The sequence below is a fragment of the Pantherophis guttatus genome, chromosome 2, assembly GCF_059756535.1.
Source record: "Pantherophis guttatus breed Tessera chromosome 2, ASM5975653v1, whole genome shotgun sequence".
NCBI classification, from domain to species: domain Eukaryota; kingdom Metazoa; phylum Chordata; class Lepidosauria; order Squamata; family Colubridae; genus Pantherophis; species Pantherophis guttatus.
Window position 1 is genome coordinate 279489919 of NC_142064.1, and position 17863 is coordinate 279507781.

The following is a 17863-nucleotide window of genomic DNA, read 5'->3' on the forward strand; positions in this document are numbered from 1 at the left end:
TAAAACCGGCGGGAGGCCCTGCCCACTGCCCTGGATGTCGTCATCAAAGATCTGCACATGCGCAGAAGCTTCGCTCGCACACACGCGCGATCCTGTTGCGAACCAGTGGTAAAGGTAAGTAGAACCCACCCCTGTATCAGATGTGCCCGCGCCTCAAACTGAACTCACTGAGGTGGAGATTGTAAGCAAGAGGTTTATTCTGCAGAAAAAGTGGGGCACAAAGATCTCTCTCAAAGCCTGTTTATCCCACCAACATCCACCAGTGGGTTTTACAAAGCATTTCCCACAGTTTACAAGTCAGAGTCAGAAGGCCTAAACTCCTCTCCCCTTTTTAAATGTAAATTTTAAATTTTAATTTGTTTTAAATTACGGGGTTTTTAAATTCAGCCAAATTATTTAATTCGTTTTTATTTGATTTTAAATTTTTGTATTTATGTGTTTTTATCTTGTGGCTGTTCACCGCCCTGAGTCCTTCGGGAGAAGGGCGGTATAGAAATTTAATTAAATAATTAAATAAATAAATAAAATAAGGTATTTCCTCATCTCCCTTTAGTTTAGTTTAGTTTACTTTATTGTCATTGCACATTGTACAATGAAATTAAATGTCGTCTTCAGTGTACATTATAGCTGTTAAAATAAAAACACAAAGATACATCCTTTACATTCTATATAATTGAAATTGAAAACCCGATATTGCACTATACCGTAGAATTCAATATGGTTATTGCCCTGGGATAGCAGCTGTTTTTCAGCCTATTTGTCCTTGTTTTTATTATCCTGTACCGTCTGCCAGATGGTAATAGTTCAAAAAAAGGGTGCCCAGGATGAGATGAATCTTTAAGAATGTTTTGAGCTTCCTTAAGGCACCGGGAGCTATAAAGCTCTTCCAAAGAGAGGAGAGGGCAACCTTTACAGTAATTCCTGCCTGTTTTACACTAACATTTTAGCCATAGAATTTTTTATTGGCCAAGCGTGATTGGACATACAAGGAATTTATTTTGGTGCATATGCTCTCAGTGTACATAAAAGAAAAGATACGGTCATCAAGAATCATAAGGTACAAGACTTAATGATAGTCATAGGGTACAAATAAGCAATCAGGAAACAATATCAATATAAATCGTAAGGATACAAGCAACAAAGTTACAGGCATATAGTCATAAGTGGAAGGAGATGGGTGGTGGGAACGATGAGAAGATTAATAGTAGTGTAGACTGAAAAAATAGTTTGACAGTGTTTGTTGTGGCCCCGCCCTCTGAGCCTATCCCATCGGAAGAAAGCTCCGAGCATGAGGAAGAGGAGTCAGCCAGGCCTCCCTCTCCAGGCCCCTCCCCTCTGGCACTGTCTCAGGTGCCAGCCGAGGGAGAGGAGATTAGCAGGGAGACAGGTATCTCGGATGAGAGTGACGGAGAGACATCATTCCTGGACGCACGCCTCCGAAGGCGTGATAAACGATTGCAGCAGCTCAGGAGGCGTGCTAGGGATTAGAACTGAGTCACTGGACCACACCCCAGAGACTATATAATAGAGGGTGGTGGCCAGTGATCCCTGTGACAAACAAAAATAAACCTTGGATAGTCACTAAAGCCTCGTCCGGAACTGCTGAGAGGAATATTTATTTTTGTTGGACTCTTGTACGCTGAGTATATTATCTTTCTGTTTCTGTGGAAATAAAGCACTTGGCAGACGGTGTGTATATCGCTGCCAAGTTGGAGATAAAGACCTGGGTGTGTGCCAAGTGCTTCCTTAACCCTCGGCTGGCTGTGTTTGTGTGTGTGTGTAGACGGGGACAGATCAGTGTTGAGGGAATTATTTGTTTAGCAGAGTGATGGAGTTTGGGAAAAAACTGTTCTTGTGTCTAGTTGTTCTGGTGTGCAGTGCTCTATAGCGTCGTTTTGAGGGTAGGAGTTGAAACAGTTTAGTGTACATAATACAAAGCTAAGCAAAACTATCCTAACATGTACACAGAGTAACTGCAACACTTTCATAAATGTCGCTTCAGCAGTACTAGAGCATAGTTTTCCATGATACTTCCTATTTTACTAACAGCATACGTCTTCTTTTTAGAGGTGTACAGGGGCAACTCTTTCCTGTTTGTGCCTTTTGTCTTGTCCCGTAGTACATTTGGGGTTATAATTTAGCAAGCTGAAGCATTTACGCCCCTATTCTAAGTTTAACCTGTTAACTGAATCACCAAGGATCCTTCTATTTAGACCAGGGATGGTGAATCTTTGCCTTTTTATGATTTGTAGGCTTCAACTTCCAGAATTCCTGAACTGGCATATCTGAGATGTGTAAGCTAAGCCTTTAGCTACTGTACAAGTTAGGGCATTAACAGAAAACAAACACAATCAATATCATATCTCAGACTAGAAATCAGTTAAACCCAACCAATTTTAGATGGTGCAGACACAACACCAACCATCCAGTGTTTATTTTTGACAAAAAACTTGAGTCTTGTATTGGTTTAATGGTTCATTCTTTTGCGTCTCTTTCTCCCAGTGAAGTGCTCACTGAAGATCCTATTTCTCTTTGTTCTGGCGTGGGTTAAATATACAACGCAACTCTTATTTTTAGTGGGTTGAAAAGCTTCTGTTGCTTTGGAAGCCCTTCCCATATGCCATGTATTTCTACAGATTGTCCTGCGACACTTCTGTGGGGATGAAGCAAATTTTGAGAATCAACACAAGCCAATTAGCATCGTCTTTTCCTGCTATGCGCCTTCTTATGGCGATTAAAGTCACTCCCGGTTCTGAATTTCTTTCCACACTCCACACACTCATAAGGCTTCTCCCCTGTGTGGAGTCTCTTATGGACTGTAAGATGACTGCTGAGTCGGAAACTCTTTCCACAGTCGATGCATTTAAACGGCTTCTCTCCTGTGTGGATCCTCATGTGGGAGGTAAGAGTGCCACTCTCTCTATAACATTTCCCACACTCCAGGCATTTATAGGGTTTCTCCCCTGAGTGAAGCCTTCTATGGATCTTGAGTGAATGTCTTTGACTAAAGCTTTTTCCGCACTCATGACATGTGTATGGTTTCTCCCCAGTGTGGGTCCTCTTGTGGCTACCAAGGCATCCACTTTTTCTGAAACTCATGCCACACTCCATGCACTTATATGGTTTCTCCCCTGTGTGAATTCTTTTATGGATCGTCAGTTCTCCAGAATCACTGAAGCATTTTCCACACTCCTGGCACTGATATGGTTTCTCCCCAGTGTGGGTTCTGCTATGTACAACATAGCCATTTTTTGTATTGAAGCTCTTTCCACACATGCGGCATTCATATGGTTTCTCCCCAGTGTGGAGCCTTTTGTGACGAGAGAAAGCACTCAAATCAGCGAAGCATTTGTCACATTCGGTGCATTTATAGGGCTTTTCACCCGTGTGGGTCCTTTTATGGAGAGTAAGTTTACATGACTTACTGAAGCACTTCTTACATTCAGAGCATTGATAAGGTTTCTCTCCACTGTGGACACTTCTATGGGAGATTAAGTGGCTGGATTTACGGAAGCTCTTTCCACACTCCAGGCATTTGTATGGTTTCTCCCCTCTGTGGATCCGTTCGTGGGCATGAAGGCCACTAGAACTGACAAAGCGCTTTCCACACTGCAGGCATTGAAAGGGCTTCTCCCCCGTGTGGATTCTCTGATGGGCAGTAAGGTTTGATAAGAAATGGAAGCTCTTTCCACACTCCATGCATTGAAATGGTTTTTCCCCCGTGTGGATCCTCTCATGTGATTTAAGATGAACTTTTTGACTGAAGCTCTTTCCACAGTGCAGGCATTGATAAGGTTTCTCCCCTTTATGCATCCTATTATGTTTAATTAGTGTATCATGTCTATTGAAGCTTTTTCCACACTCCAAGCATTCATAGGGTTTCTCCTCTGTGTGAATTCTTTTATGGGAAGTAAGAGCACCTGGGGCCTTGAAGCATTTCCCACACTCTGTGCATTTATATGGCTCTTCTCCGGTATGGACCCTCTTATGTAAATTGAAATTGCCTTTTTGTGTGAAGCTCTTTCCGCACTCCGTGCAATGATACGGCTTTTCCCCTGTATGGGTCCTATTATGGTAAGTGAGGTCACTTGCATAGCGGAAGCTCTTCCCACATTCCAGGCATTTACATGATTTATTCCCAGTGGGGCTTCTTTTCCGGGAATTCGGTTCCTTGTTCTGAGTAAACCTTGTTCTACCCTTCCTGCGTTGATGCAACTTCTCCTCTCTGTGGCTGCTTTGATGGGAAGCAAGGGAGGTGCTGGTTCTGAAGGTCTTTCCACAGGTGATGCATTGATGCTGCTGCTTCTCTTCGTGGACCCTCTTATGTGAATTAAGGTGATTTTTCTGCCTGAAGGTCCTTCCACAATCCAGACATTTGTGTGGATCTTCTGCTTTGTGAATTTTTTTATGTGATGCAAAGGAGCGGCTTGTACTGAAGCTTTCTACACACTCTGTACATTTGTACATTTTCCCTCCTTCTTGTATGCTTTCATGTAAAGGAGGAGGAAGGGTCCCTCTGGAGTGTTGCCTGCTTTCATCTTCTTTCTCTCCAGCAGGGCTTTCGCAAGACTCACATAATCCCAATTCGTCTCGGAGTGTTTTCCCACACCTTGAACACACTTCTTTTTCTTCACAATCATGCCCGTCCAATAAGACATTGGGATCTGGACAAGGTAAACCAGAGCAATTCTCCAGCTCAACCGTTAACTGGTTTTGCTCAGAACTTTGCTTTCCATACATCTTTTCTATATCTTCTTTTTTGTCTTTTGACAAAGATGCTGCTACCTCTTGGCCAGAATCCTCCATCTCCCATCCGTCACCTGCTTGCAACAGAAAAAAAAAATGTTAACACAAACTTAAATGCAAAAGGGATCAAGTGCCGTTACCGTGTTTGAACAATATCAAACTTCCTCCCAAATCCCATTTGTTCCAAACATGGTGCTATGCTTGGTATTAAAGTAATATAAGATTTGGCCTTTGGGTCTTTCTTGTTCTCAATAGTACAGAATAAAAACCTGAAGATTTTGGATAAGATCATTGAACCTTTTTGGGGGAGGAGGGAACCATCCACTCAATTGCTTCATATTTAGTTTCAAGGCAGCAGAAGGGACACTTAAAAATGGCCCATGTTCGTTCAATCATTCCTTCATTCGTTCCTTCATTCATTAATTTATTGGCCTCTCAGCTTGCCATAGGTAAACCCTGGATGGCTTCTGATATTAAAAAGATAAAAACTACATAAAATCTATACCCAATAATGTAAAATATTATAAAAATATAAATATTCAATCCTAACTAAAAGATAATAGACTTGATGATGGAGAGCCTAGTGGTTTAATTTTAATCTGAGAAGGTAGAATTTTTTTTTTTATTGAAAAGTTTTTACAAACATTTTAACCAAGTTTTGAGCCCCACCTCCCTCCCCATTACCCCTCCCTCCCCTCCCCCTTCTTCCCCCCTCCGACTTCTCAGAGCGAAATACAGGGTATTTCATTTAGCAATCTTAATCTAACATATGCTAACTATCTATAAACTCTTTTCATCCCTTTTTCACTTTAACTCCCTATTTACGTAGCTAAGTAATAACATATCTTCTTAAATCCAAATATTCATTCATATACTATTTGAAACTTTTTAGTCCCATATTTGTTTTGAATATAATCAATTCATCTTCTCCAGTCCACAATATATCTTTCTTGTGATTGGTCTTTCAAATATGCTGAGATTTTCGCCATTTCTGCTAAGTTCGATACTTTTAATGTCCATTCTTCTATAGTAGGTAGATCTTCTTTCTTCCAATATTGCGCCACTAACAGTCTTGCTGCCGTTATTAAATTTAACATCAAATTAGTTTCAATAACAGTACAGTCTGAGATAATACCCAGCAAAAATAACTGTGGGGTGAAACTTATCTTTTTCTTAAAAATCTTCTGCATAATCCACCATATTTTTATCCAGAAAGCTTTAACTTTTTTACACGTCCACCATATATGATAATAAGTTGCATCATCACAATCACATCTCCAACACTTAGGTTGTTGGTTCGGATACATACATGCTAATTTTTTAGGATCTAGATGCCATCTATAGAGCATTTTATAAAAATTTTCTCTCAAGTTTTGTGCTTGTGTAAATTTCACATTTCTAACCCAAATTTTTTCCCAAGTTTCCATCATTATTGGTTCCTGGATATTCTGTGCCCATTTTATCATACAATCTTTAACTAATTCAGTTTCTGAATCTATTTCTATCAATGCATTATATAACCTTTTTATATGCAATTGACCTTGATCTCTAATTTGTTTTACCAAATTTTCATCAGTTTTTATGATACCAATTTTCTGATCCTCTTTCCATCTCGCATGTATCTGTCCAAACTGAAACCAAGTCTGGGCTATCTTTTCTTCTCTTAATACATTTAAAGTCTTTAATTGCAATATATTCCCTTCCGTTATAAGAAGTTCCTTATATGTAATCCTATCTTGTTTCTGTTCCACACTTACATTTTCTATTGCATGTCTGTGTATTGCCCATATAGGTATTTTGTGATTTAATTTATATTGATATTTTCTCCAGACACGCAACAGAGCATTCCTTAATATGTGAGTCTTAAAAACATTATCCGTCTTTTTATCATACAACAGATACGCATGCCATCCATATAATAAATCATATCCCTCAATATTCAATATTCTATCTTCCGTTAAATTAAACCAGTCACTAATTGTTGATAAAACAGCTGCATCATAATATAATCTCAAATTAGGCATTTTAAAACCTCCTCTTTCACGTACATCTTGCATTATCTTAAGCTTTACTCTTGGTCTTTTCCCTGCCCAAATAAATTTATTAATACCTTTTTGCCATTCGTTCAAGTTCGCATCTTTCTTAAGTATTGATATCATTTGAAACAAGAATAAAAATTTTGGCAGGATATTCATTTTCACCGCTGCAATTCTTCCCAACAGGGACAACTGTAATTTATTCCATCTTTCAATCTCTTTTTGTACCTTTTGCCACAACAATTCATAATTATTTTTATATAATTATTAAAGAAAGTAGAAATTTTGAGGGACTTGGACCTGGAACTGAGCTTCAGCCTCATATCCACGAAGAGGTTTTACTTTGAAAAAAACTGGTTGTCACTCAGGTGACACCTGTGGGGGCACCTACTATCTGGAACGAGCTCCCCCCCGAGATACGGAGGATTCCGGATCTGCGTACCTTCCATCGCACGCTTAAGACGTTCCTATTCCATCAAGCTGGCCTGACCTAAACTCTTTCTCTTTTTAAATGAGAATTTTAAATTTGGTTTTAAATTATTGGGGTTTTAAAATGGTTCAGCCAAATTTATTTAATTTCTTTTATCTCTATTTAAAATTTTGTATTTATATGTTTTATTTTATGGCTGTTCACCGCCCTGAGTCCTTCGGGAGTAGGGCGGTATACAAATTTAATAAAATGAAAAAACAAAAATCATCTTTATCCCACAGGTGCTTTTTTTTTTCCTTGAAGTTGTTTCAACTCTCATCCAAGAAGCTTCATCAGTTCTGACTGAATGGTGGAGGATGGAAGGATTGATATTCCTTGCAGTCAACTGGTCATTAGCACTGTTTCAGACCAGATGACTGCAAGAAATATAAATCCTTCCATTCTCCACCATTCAGTCAGAACTGAAGAAGCTTCTTGGATGATAAATGAAATGTCTTCAAGCAAAGACCAAGAAAGTCCAGTTGCCGTTTGAAAAAGCTCCTCTGGGCCACCAAGACCTGGATGACTGAGAATCTTTATAAACATTCATTCATCTTTAGTTGTTCCTGCATTTGCAGGTAGCACTACAAAAAGGGAAGCATTGGAGAAAATGGGAGGGGTTACAGTTGGAAGATCCCATCTGCAGAGGGACCTGGCAGATCAGACAGACCACTTCTCTAGTAGTTACATCTTTGTGATAAACCCATGGACTCTTATCGGGCTCTTAAGTGCCATCATTATAGACCAAAAAAATCCCAGCAAAATGAAAGCAACTTCTAAAAAAGATATGTACAAAGTGGGGCAGACAGAATCAGAAACTGGCTAGGACGGGAAACATCATGGTTTTAGGCCATTTTATCAGACTTAGTAGGAGTAGAAATGTAGACACTCTTTTCTACTGCATACAGTGAATAAATAAGCTGTCAGCGTTCCAGAAAAACCCCAACTCCCAGTAAAGACGCTGAAGCAAACATTTTTCCAAAGTCCTCTTTACTAGAATAGGCAAACTGGCACATCTGGGAAAACCCGAGTCTGAAAAGCCCGGGTTTTCCTTCAGTAAGTCAAAGCTCCCAAAACCATCCCCTTTCTCCCCAGTCGATCACATGCTCCAATCAATGTCCGTTCCATCCCAATCCAGCCCCCTGATCTCTCCTTCTCCAGATGCTGGATCGCCCTGACTTTGACCGACAAGAAGAATGCTATTATGTCTATAACCCCCTCTCCTAAATCCCCCTCCTACTTTCCCACACATGAGAAGGTGGCAGCACTGGAGCTTCCCGCCTAATATGGCTTCCAAAGCTGACATAAGCATTTTATCTGAGAAACAGATCAGGCGCTCACAACCATCACCATTTCAGTCCAGGGAAAAGAGAATCTGTCAAGAAATTGTGCAGCAGGTGTCCAAAAAGGTCAGAGATGCTGACACAAGCTTCTAGTTTTATGTAAATTAATATATTTGACATCAATATTTACAGTAAACAAGAACATCAGGTTAACAGGAGCATCATGAGGTAAACGAACACCACAGCATCATCATGAGGTAAAATTACCAAGCCCACAGAGAAAAAAGGTGGGAAACCGAACACTCCCCCTTTACACTCACACTAACCAATCACAGCATAGACTGCCTCATGCAGGAGACAGCTCTCTCCAACCAATCAGCTATAGCTGTGTGTTCTGACTCCTTCTACAATTCCACTGTTCCAGCTACTAAATTTCAATATCTCAACAGAATCCCTTACCTAAGGAGGCAACGTTCCTCTTGTTTTCCAGCATGACCTCCCGGTACAAGGCTCTTTGCTCAGAATCCAGCAGGGCCCACTCCTCCATGGAGAAAAACACAGCTACATCCTCAAGCGATACCAAATCCTGACACAGGGAGAGGAAAAAAACCACAATGTATTCCATGAGAATTCCTAACAATGAACACTTCAATTAATTACTTGCAAGTCCTCTTCTTGATGAACATATTCCACCTACAAAGTTTCCAAGCAGGGCAAATTTGCATCTTCTCTAGAGAACCTTTCCAAAAACATAAAGTGCAAAAAGCCTCTGGCTAGAGATACATCTAGGTAATGCGCTATTAGTTTGGCCAATTCCGCAGGAGCAGCAACCTCATATTCCTTTGCTTTCTGCTGATGCAGGGGTGAAATCCAGCAGGTTCTGACAGGTTCTGGAGAACTGGTAGCAGAAATTTTGAGCAGTTTGGAGAACCGGCAAATACCACCTCTGGCTGGCCCCAGAGTGGGGAGGGAATAGAGATTTTGCAGTATCCTTCCCCTGTCACGCCCGCCAAGCCACGCCCACCAAGCCACACCACGCCCACAGAACCGGTAGTAAAAAAATTTGGATTTCACCACCACACTGATGGGCTAGAGCTTGGATGTGTTGGGCCAATCCAACACTGAGTTAATTTTACCCAATGCAATGAGCCAATGAATCGTGCCAAATCAAGGAAGGTGGGGTTCAACATTTCATTTCTGTGTAAAAGTAAACCTTGGGTTTTACTTTTGACTTTGGGGTTTCATGAGAAGTATTAGTAGTGCTTTATAAAGCCTTATTAAAGCCACACCTGGAGTACTGCATCCAGTTTCAGCCACCATGTTACAAAAAGATGTGGAGACTTTGGAAAAAGTGCAGAGAAGAGAAACAAAGATAATTAAAGGCCTGGAGAATAAAACATGAAGAACGGTTGCAGGAATTGGGTATGGCTAGTCTAGAGAAAAGAAGGACTAGGGGTGACACGATAGCCGTATTTCAGTATTTGAAGGCTGCAACAAAAGAGGGAGTCAATCTTTTCTCCAAAGCATGAGAAGGCAAGACAAGAAACAATGAATAAAAACTAATCAAGGAGAGAAGCAACCGGGAATTAAGGAGAAACTTCCTGACAGTGAGAACTAACCTAGTGCCCGGATATCAAACTCGTGAATTACATTCATACAACATGCGTGTGTATCAATGGTGGGATTCAAAAAATTTTACTACCAGTTCTGTGGGCGTGGCAGGGGAAAAACTGTAAAATCTCCATTCCCTCCCAGTCAGTTGGGACTTGGGAGGCAGAGAATAGAAGGGGGCGGGGCCAGTCAGAGGTGGTATTTACCGGTTCTCTAAACTACTCAAAATTTCCACTACCGGTTCTCCAGAACTGGTCAGAACCTGCTGAATACCACTTCTGGTCTGTACCAGATGTCAAGCTCAAGCATAGGAGACAAGGAAGAAGCCTCCTCAAAGAGTGCAGGAATCCTACACTCGGAGGACCCTGAGCAACGACACAGTTGATAATTCTTTTGAGGTAAAGAGCAAATAAAGAATAATGTAGATAAAAGAAATAATGTGAATAAAATAGAATCATACAGAGTCAGATATATGGGCTCTGGGGGACCCTCCCTATTCACATTATTATAAGGGGAAGATGTGCTTGGATACATGAACTCTGAGAGACTCTATATATTCACATTATTATAAGAGAGGAAAGTGCTTGTTGGAAATTACATTAACAGTTAAACCCTTTTAAGTGGTAATATATCTTCTGATACCTAGATGTCATGGAAAGGACTGCTATATGGAAAAACATCTGAGTGACCTGACTGTGAATGACACAAAGACCTATATGTTACAAAGAGTTACTTAATCCAATGAACTTACCCAAGGATAGTAGTAACTCTCCCATTAGCGACTCTGAGCACTTAAGAAAAGTTGTGTGGTTAAGATAATCTTATAAACTAAGATTAATGCTTTAAGTAATTAGATGAATTTATTAACAAGTAAATGTAACCATAAAAGGAAAATCGGATATATGATCTCATGATTAACCATATATGGAAAATGTATGATCTCACTGAATCCTTTGTCTTAGAAATGTATAAAAACCATTGTATCAGAGTTCTTTCTTTGTTCAAAGCTTCAGGTACAAATCTGGCTCTGAACCTTGCGCAATAAACTGTCTCTGACTGGCCTGGGAATGTTTTTTAGTCCTTCCATTCCACAACACTTTCACAACGGCAGCCAAACAATCCTTGCAATTCCCTTCCTTAAAACACATCACCATGAGACGACCTCAGGAAAACAGTCCTCCTAAGGATTTAGCATGCAGGTAGTCCTTGACTTTCAACAGCTCGTTTAGTGACCGTTTGAAGTTACAACAGCACTGAAAAAGATGACTTACAACTATTGTTCACACTTACAACCATTGCAGCATCCCCACAGTCACGAGATTAAAATTCGGACACTTGGCAACTGACTCTTACTTATGACGGTTGCAATGCCCTGGGGCCATCTGAGTCCTCTTTTACGACCTTCTGACAAGCAAAGTCAATGGGGAAGCCAGTTTCATGTGTTGCTACCTTAACTGAGGTGATTCGTTTAATGACTGTGGCAAGAAAGTTCGTAAAATGAGGCAAAACTTGCTTAACAAATCTCGCTCTTAGTAACAGACATTTTGGGCTCGGTTGTGGTCATTTGGTGAGACTATCTAGGAGTCTCGCACCAATCATTCAAATAATGCAAATCACCCTGAAGGAATAAGCAGAGCTAAGTGCCAATAACTGTTGAGTGCCTTACACTAAATAAATAAATAAATGCTCAAGTGTGTCTTGCAAAAACCTGGTGTAAAAGATAAGACAGCAGTCATTTAATAGTAGGACACATACAGGTGGTAGCAATGACAGCGTGTAGGGTTCCAGTCCTTTAAGTTTTAGTGGAGTAAAATGTAGGGGGAGGTCATACTAAATATTTGCCACGTTAACCTAGGGATGCTGTTTCTTTCTACTTTTTCCTATTTTTGAATCCTGCATGCAACTTTCCTGTATCTTCTGGTTGGATTTATATTTCTTGCAGACAGCTGATTAAATTGCAGACTACAGGAACCAGGAGCGCTACTCAGGTGACCCTGAGGACACAGATAAACCTCCAAGTGCTTCAAGGACCCTCTAAAAGGATGCAAATGACCAGCTGTCTGCAAGGAAGATAAAAACCTTCCGTTCCCCACCATCCTGTCAGAGCTGAAGAAGCTTCTTGGATGAGAAGCAAAACGTCTTCAAAGAAAAAAAAACTGGAACTGGAAGACACGAGGTGATTATTGTTTGGAAGAATGGTATAAGGAAGTATGGGATATTGCCATAAATGATAAACTGACTTGTAATATTAAAGTAAGGAGGGGCATAATGAAAGTAAATGAATTCAATGGAATCTGGAAACAGTTCCTAATATATGTGTTGTCTGGAGGAAGGGGGATACCACCACCAGAAGAAGCTTTAAGATTTTGGAAGCAGGAATGATCCCGAGGGGTGGGGGAGCACTCGCTGATTGTTTGTATTGTGTATATTGTTATATATTATATATTATGATTCATGTATGTTAATAAAAAATTTTTAAAAAAGGGAAAAAAAAGAAAGTCCAGTTGTCTCCTGGAAAAGCACCTTTGGGACATTTTAAGGGAGGAGAGAATCCTCCTACCTGAGTCGGAAGCTCAACCGCTGTTAATCCTCCGCTACAAAGAACCGAGGTTCCAGGAAATGAAGACAAGGCCATGAGAGTGTCTAGGAGTGGGGAAAAAAACAGCAAAGGAATAATTGGCCATCAAACATCCTAACCATATTCTTGAAACTACAGTGCAGAAGGGCGATTCTACATATCTTTATGCTAACTAGGGAATCAGTTTACTTGAATACTTTGCAACCACAGCAACAATACATAGAAGCTGCTAACATTGGGTGAGAGGAAAACTGAAAGGTGTGGAAGGACCAGGGACTGGATTCAGAGGCAGATTATTTCAGCCATGAATTTACGTATTAAAGCACCACAGAGGTTGACTCTGGTTGCCTCAAGTAGATCCCACCCCATATTCAGGGAGTTGTGCTGAGTTATTAATCAGGAATACTAGGTCTGGCCTGGCACCAACAAAGAGACACAGTCCAATTCTCTCTGAGTCACACATATACAGGTAGTCCTCAGTGGTGGGTTTCAAAATATTTTACTATCGGTTCTGTGGGCGTGGCTTGGTGGGCATGGCATTACTTGGTGGGCATGGCTTGGTGGGTGTGGCAGGGGAAGGATACCGTAAAATCTCCATTCCCTCCCCACTCCAGGGGAAGGATACTGAAAAATCCCCATTTCCTCCTGATCAGCTGGAACTTGGAAGGCAGAGAATAGATGGGGGTGGGGCCAGTCAGCATTTTTTTTTTTTTAATTTGATTTATATGCCGCCCTTCTCCGAAGACTCAGGGCGGCTTACAATGTGCTCAGCAATTTTTACTACCAGTTCTCCGAACTACTCAAAATTTCCGCTACCGGCTCTTCAGAACTGGTCAGGACCTGCTGAAACCCAACTCTGGTAGTCCTTGAATTACAACCATTCATTTAGTGACTGTTCCAAGTTACAACAACACTGAAAAAAATGACGATTGTTTTGCACACTTATGACCATGGTCACATGATCAAAATTCAGACAGTTGGCAACAATTGGCTCATATTTATGATGGTTGCAATGTCCCTGGGTCATGTGATCACCTTTTGCAACCTTCTGTGAGAAGTTTGCAAAATCGGGACCCATACCTGCTTACTACTGATTTATTTTATTTTATTTTATTTTTTATTAGATTTTTATACCGCCCTTCTCCTACTGGACTGATGCTGTCCCTGATCCAGTTGCCTGGGTTGCTATTATCTCAGGGAACTTGGACTAGGTCCAGCATTAATAGGAAATTACCTGCAATACTTCAGGAATATTAAAACCCACTTTAACACATTGTATCGTATATCATAATCAAGGAATGGTTGTATTTATGAAGGTTTTGGGGGTCGTGGATCCAGCACGCAAATCAGCTTTGATTAACTTACGAAAAATCAGAGGTGGACTTGTGTGCGATGGCCTTGTGTCCCCGAGTATGTGGAAATTGTGCTGTGTATGTTGAAAATGTGCTTTGCAAGCAGGGTAGCTGCTTAGCTGGCAAGATGGTGGTGTGCTAAGATCCTGGGAAAAACGTATGTTGGTCACATATATAAAAATAGTTATGTTGTGACATTTAGGCTGAAGTAATGAGCAACTGCCCTGTTGCTTACGGCAAGGTGTCAGAATGACCGAAAGTCATGTGTCTTTGTGGACTTCAGGTATGTAAGGCAAGAGTGAAGAATGGGAGGTGTTCAATCAGTCTCAAGCTGTCCTGTTCCCTTGGCTGCTTGTCTGATTGACCCTCATTGCAATGCGATCAATGCAGTGGTGAAATCCAAATTTTTTTACTACCGGTTCTGTGGGTGTGGCTTGGTGGGCGTGGTGTGGCTTGGTGGGCGTGGCTTGGTTTGGCAGGCGTGGCAGAAGGATAGTGCAAAATCTCCATTCCCACCCCACTCTGGGGCCAGCCAGAGCTGGTATGTGCTGGTTCTTTGAACTACCCAAAATTTCTGCTACTGGTTCTCCAGAACCTGTCAGAACCTGCTGGATTTCACCCCTGGATTAATGTAAGTACTTTATGTTTATTATGCTCTAAATTCTGATAAACCTCAGAATCCTAAAGTGAGACTTTTTGTGGTGTGCTGTCTGTTCAATTTGTCAGGGTATGAAGAGTTAATAGCTGTAAGCTGATCAGAGGTTTGTAAACTGAGGCAATCGGAAGCTGATGCAATGGATTGAGGCATCAGGGTTACTGCCACTTTAAGAATGAGGACCCGGTTTGTGGGAGCAATAAGCTGACTTTGTATAAAAATATACAAAAGTATGAAGGCTATTGCTTAACGCATTGTAAGCCGCCCTGAGTCTCCGGAGAAGGGCAGCATATAAAAATAAATAAAAATTAAAAAAAAGAAGAAGAAGCTGGGTTAGAAGCTGCCTATAAGGGAAGCCATTAGAGGGTGTTCCCTTCTCCTCATGTCTTCTCCCCATGTATTATACTCATGGATGGGGAGAAACAGGCTCCGACTCAACCCCTCCAAGACCGAGTGGCTGTGGCTTCCAGCGTCCCGATATAGCCAGCTGACGCCATCGCTGGCTATTGGGGGCGAATCACTCGCCCCCACGGAGAGGGCTCGCAACTTGGGCGTCCTCCTGGACGCACGGCTGTCTTTAGAAGACCATTTGACGGCCGTGGCCAGGGGGGCTTTTTATCAGGTTCGCCTGATACGCCAGTTGCGCCCCTTTCTAGATTGGGACTCCCTACGCACGGTCACTCAGGCACTCGTCACTTCCCGCCTGGACTACTGCAACGCTCTCTACATGGGGCTCCCCCTGGGGTGCACCCGGAGGCTCCAGCTGGTCCAGAATGCGGCCGCGCGGGGGATTATGGGGGCGACGAGGCGCTCCCATGTGACACCTCTCCTGCGCGAGCTGCACTGGCTCCCGGTAGTCTTCCGGGTGCGCTTCAAGGTGTTGGTGACCACCTTTAAAGCGCTCCATGGCTTAGGGCCGGGGTACTTACGAGACCGCCTACTGCCACCAATAGCCTCCCACCGGCCAGTACGCTCGCACAGAGTGGGCCTCCTCAGGGTGCCGTCCGCCAGACAATGTCGGCTGGCGACCCCCAGGGGGAGAGCCTTCTCTGTGACGGCGCCCACCCTCTGGAATAACCTTCCCCCGGAGTTACGTATAATAACAGACCTCCGGATTTTTCGTCGGGCCCTGAAAACTTATTTATTTCAACTAGCTGGGCTGGCTTGAGCTAAATTTTAAATTGGTTTTAAATTGGGTTGTTTTAATTTACGGCCAGAATATCTAATTATTTTAATACTGTTTTTTAAATTTTGTATGCTTTGTTTTTACTTAGGCTGTGCACCGCCCTGAGTCCTATTTGGAGAAGGGCGGTATAGAAATTTAAACAAATAAATAAATAAATAAATAAATGTTCTCTCATTGTGTATCTCAATTGCTCTCCGTGTATCAGTAGCTGTAAAGGTATTTAACCACATATAAGTCTGTAAATATTTAGCTGTAGATAAAACCACTGTTATTTATCTAAAGGTGCTTGTGTGCTGTGTTTTGCTCCTGGGTTTATCTCATAATACTAATTACGCTGCCAAAAACGCTGATGAGGTAGACCAACCTTTGATTCAGGCAAAAGGTTTGATATTAAAGTCTCAAAACGTTGGTCAAGGCTAAAAGTTCCTCCTTCTGCCAGGAAGGAGTTGCTGAGATGACACAAGGCATTTTTATCTGTAAAAGAGCAGACTGACCCAGACAGATGCATCCTGTTGTTGGCTTCTGCATTCCACCCTAAATGTCATGTATAACATATGATAGTGTATGCAACTCCCTGTATATTCATGTGACTCCCTTTTCTGCCTTATTTATTACCAAATGTCTGGAAAAGGCGTCTTTCAGTTCCTCTTAATACCATATATGTCTAAATGTACCACCCAGATGACGTACACGTAATATAGAGTATATATGTTATATATGTTTCCAAGACAAAGGGTTTGGTGAGCACATGCATTTTTCCATATATGGTTAACATACACTTGTTATATGATAATTGACACTTCCTAATTACTAAACCATTATTTTCTAGTTTATAAGATTATCTGTAGCTAGACAACCTTCCTTAGTTCTGTAATTACTAATATGGGAGATTTATTGCTGTCCTTAGGTAATAATGAACTCTTTGTAACATACATGTCCTTGTGTCTTTGACAGTGAGGCCCCTCAGATGTTTTCCATATGGCTGTTCTTCCGTGACAGCTAGGCCTCATCAGAAGATATATTACCAATAATGGGATTTAGCTGATTTTTAATATAATCTCCAAACAAGCACATTTCTCCCTTATAATAATGGGAATAGAGAGGGTCCTTTAGTGTTCATGTAACTGACCCTGTATATTTCCTACTTTATTCACATTACTAATGTATCTATAAAAAAGTTGTAACCTGCAAGTATGCTGAAATAGTATGTCTCAATACTGTTGGTAGCTGAGCTTGCAGGGTGAGGAGAGCTCCATGCGATCAAGGGAAAAGAGGAACTATACATACCCAATTCCAGCAACCGTTCTTTATGTGTTTTAGCCTCCAGTCCCCTAATCATCTTTGTTGCTCTTCTCTGGACTCTCCATCATCAGAATCCCGATCCACATAATGTTCACACACACACACACACCCCATCAGATCATCCCAGGAGAAAGGAAAACTGTTTTCACAGGTGGGATTTGCCCTTTGGAATAGCCTACTACAGCAATGTTTCTCAACCTTTTAAAATACATGGACATCAACTCCCAGAATTCCCCAGCCAGCCATCCTATCTTAAAAGTTGCCAAGTTAAAAGTTACAGGCTGGCCTATAGGAAAAGAGTGGTACCTGTTTAAATGCACCCAAGACTTTAAAAACACAGTTAAATTAAACAATGAAAAAGAATTCACGAATGAAATTAAGTCAGGAATGAAATTAACTCGGGCAAAGTCAATCCTGAGGATTAAAGGGCATCATCAGGAGCCTTTACCCGATGCTCTCTCCTGAGGTGCCTCGTCTTGAGCAGCTCCCCGAAACAGCAGCTCCTGGGAGGGATCGCCCCCTTTCCCTCCGGCCGGGTTAGCAGCCATTAAACCCCAAGCCTTCTGGATCTGGATCTGCAACAGCCCCAGAGGGAAGAAAAAAAAGGAAGTTACGGGAAACGACCAGGAATAATAGTAATAATAA

General features: G+C 41.5%; 1 protein-coding gene across 6 annotated transcripts in view; it reads right to left on the minus strand.

Moving 5' to 3' along the window:
- Positions 1-973: 973 nt before the first annotated feature.
- LOC117668120 (uncharacterized) overlaps positions 974-17863 on the minus strand; it is a 94685-nt gene continuing 77795 nt past the window's right edge. For 2 of the 6 annotated variants that reach the window (XM_087884639.1, XM_087884641.1), the window contains exons 2-5: positions 17667-17793; positions 12706-12788; positions 8994-9120; positions 974-4823 (exon numbers count right to left, since the gene is read on the minus strand). In XM_087884639.1, the coding sequence (XP_087740765.1) occupies positions 2695-4823; positions 8994-9120; positions 12706-12788; positions 17667-17793 (2466 nt within the window). In that variant the 3' untranslated portion in view covers positions 974-2694. Of the gene's footprint in view, positions 4824-8993; positions 9121-12705; positions 15001-17666; positions 17794-17863 lie in introns of those variants that run through there. The other 4 variants (XM_087884640.1, XM_087884644.1, XM_087884642.1 and 1 more) reach the window with 4 other exon arrangements.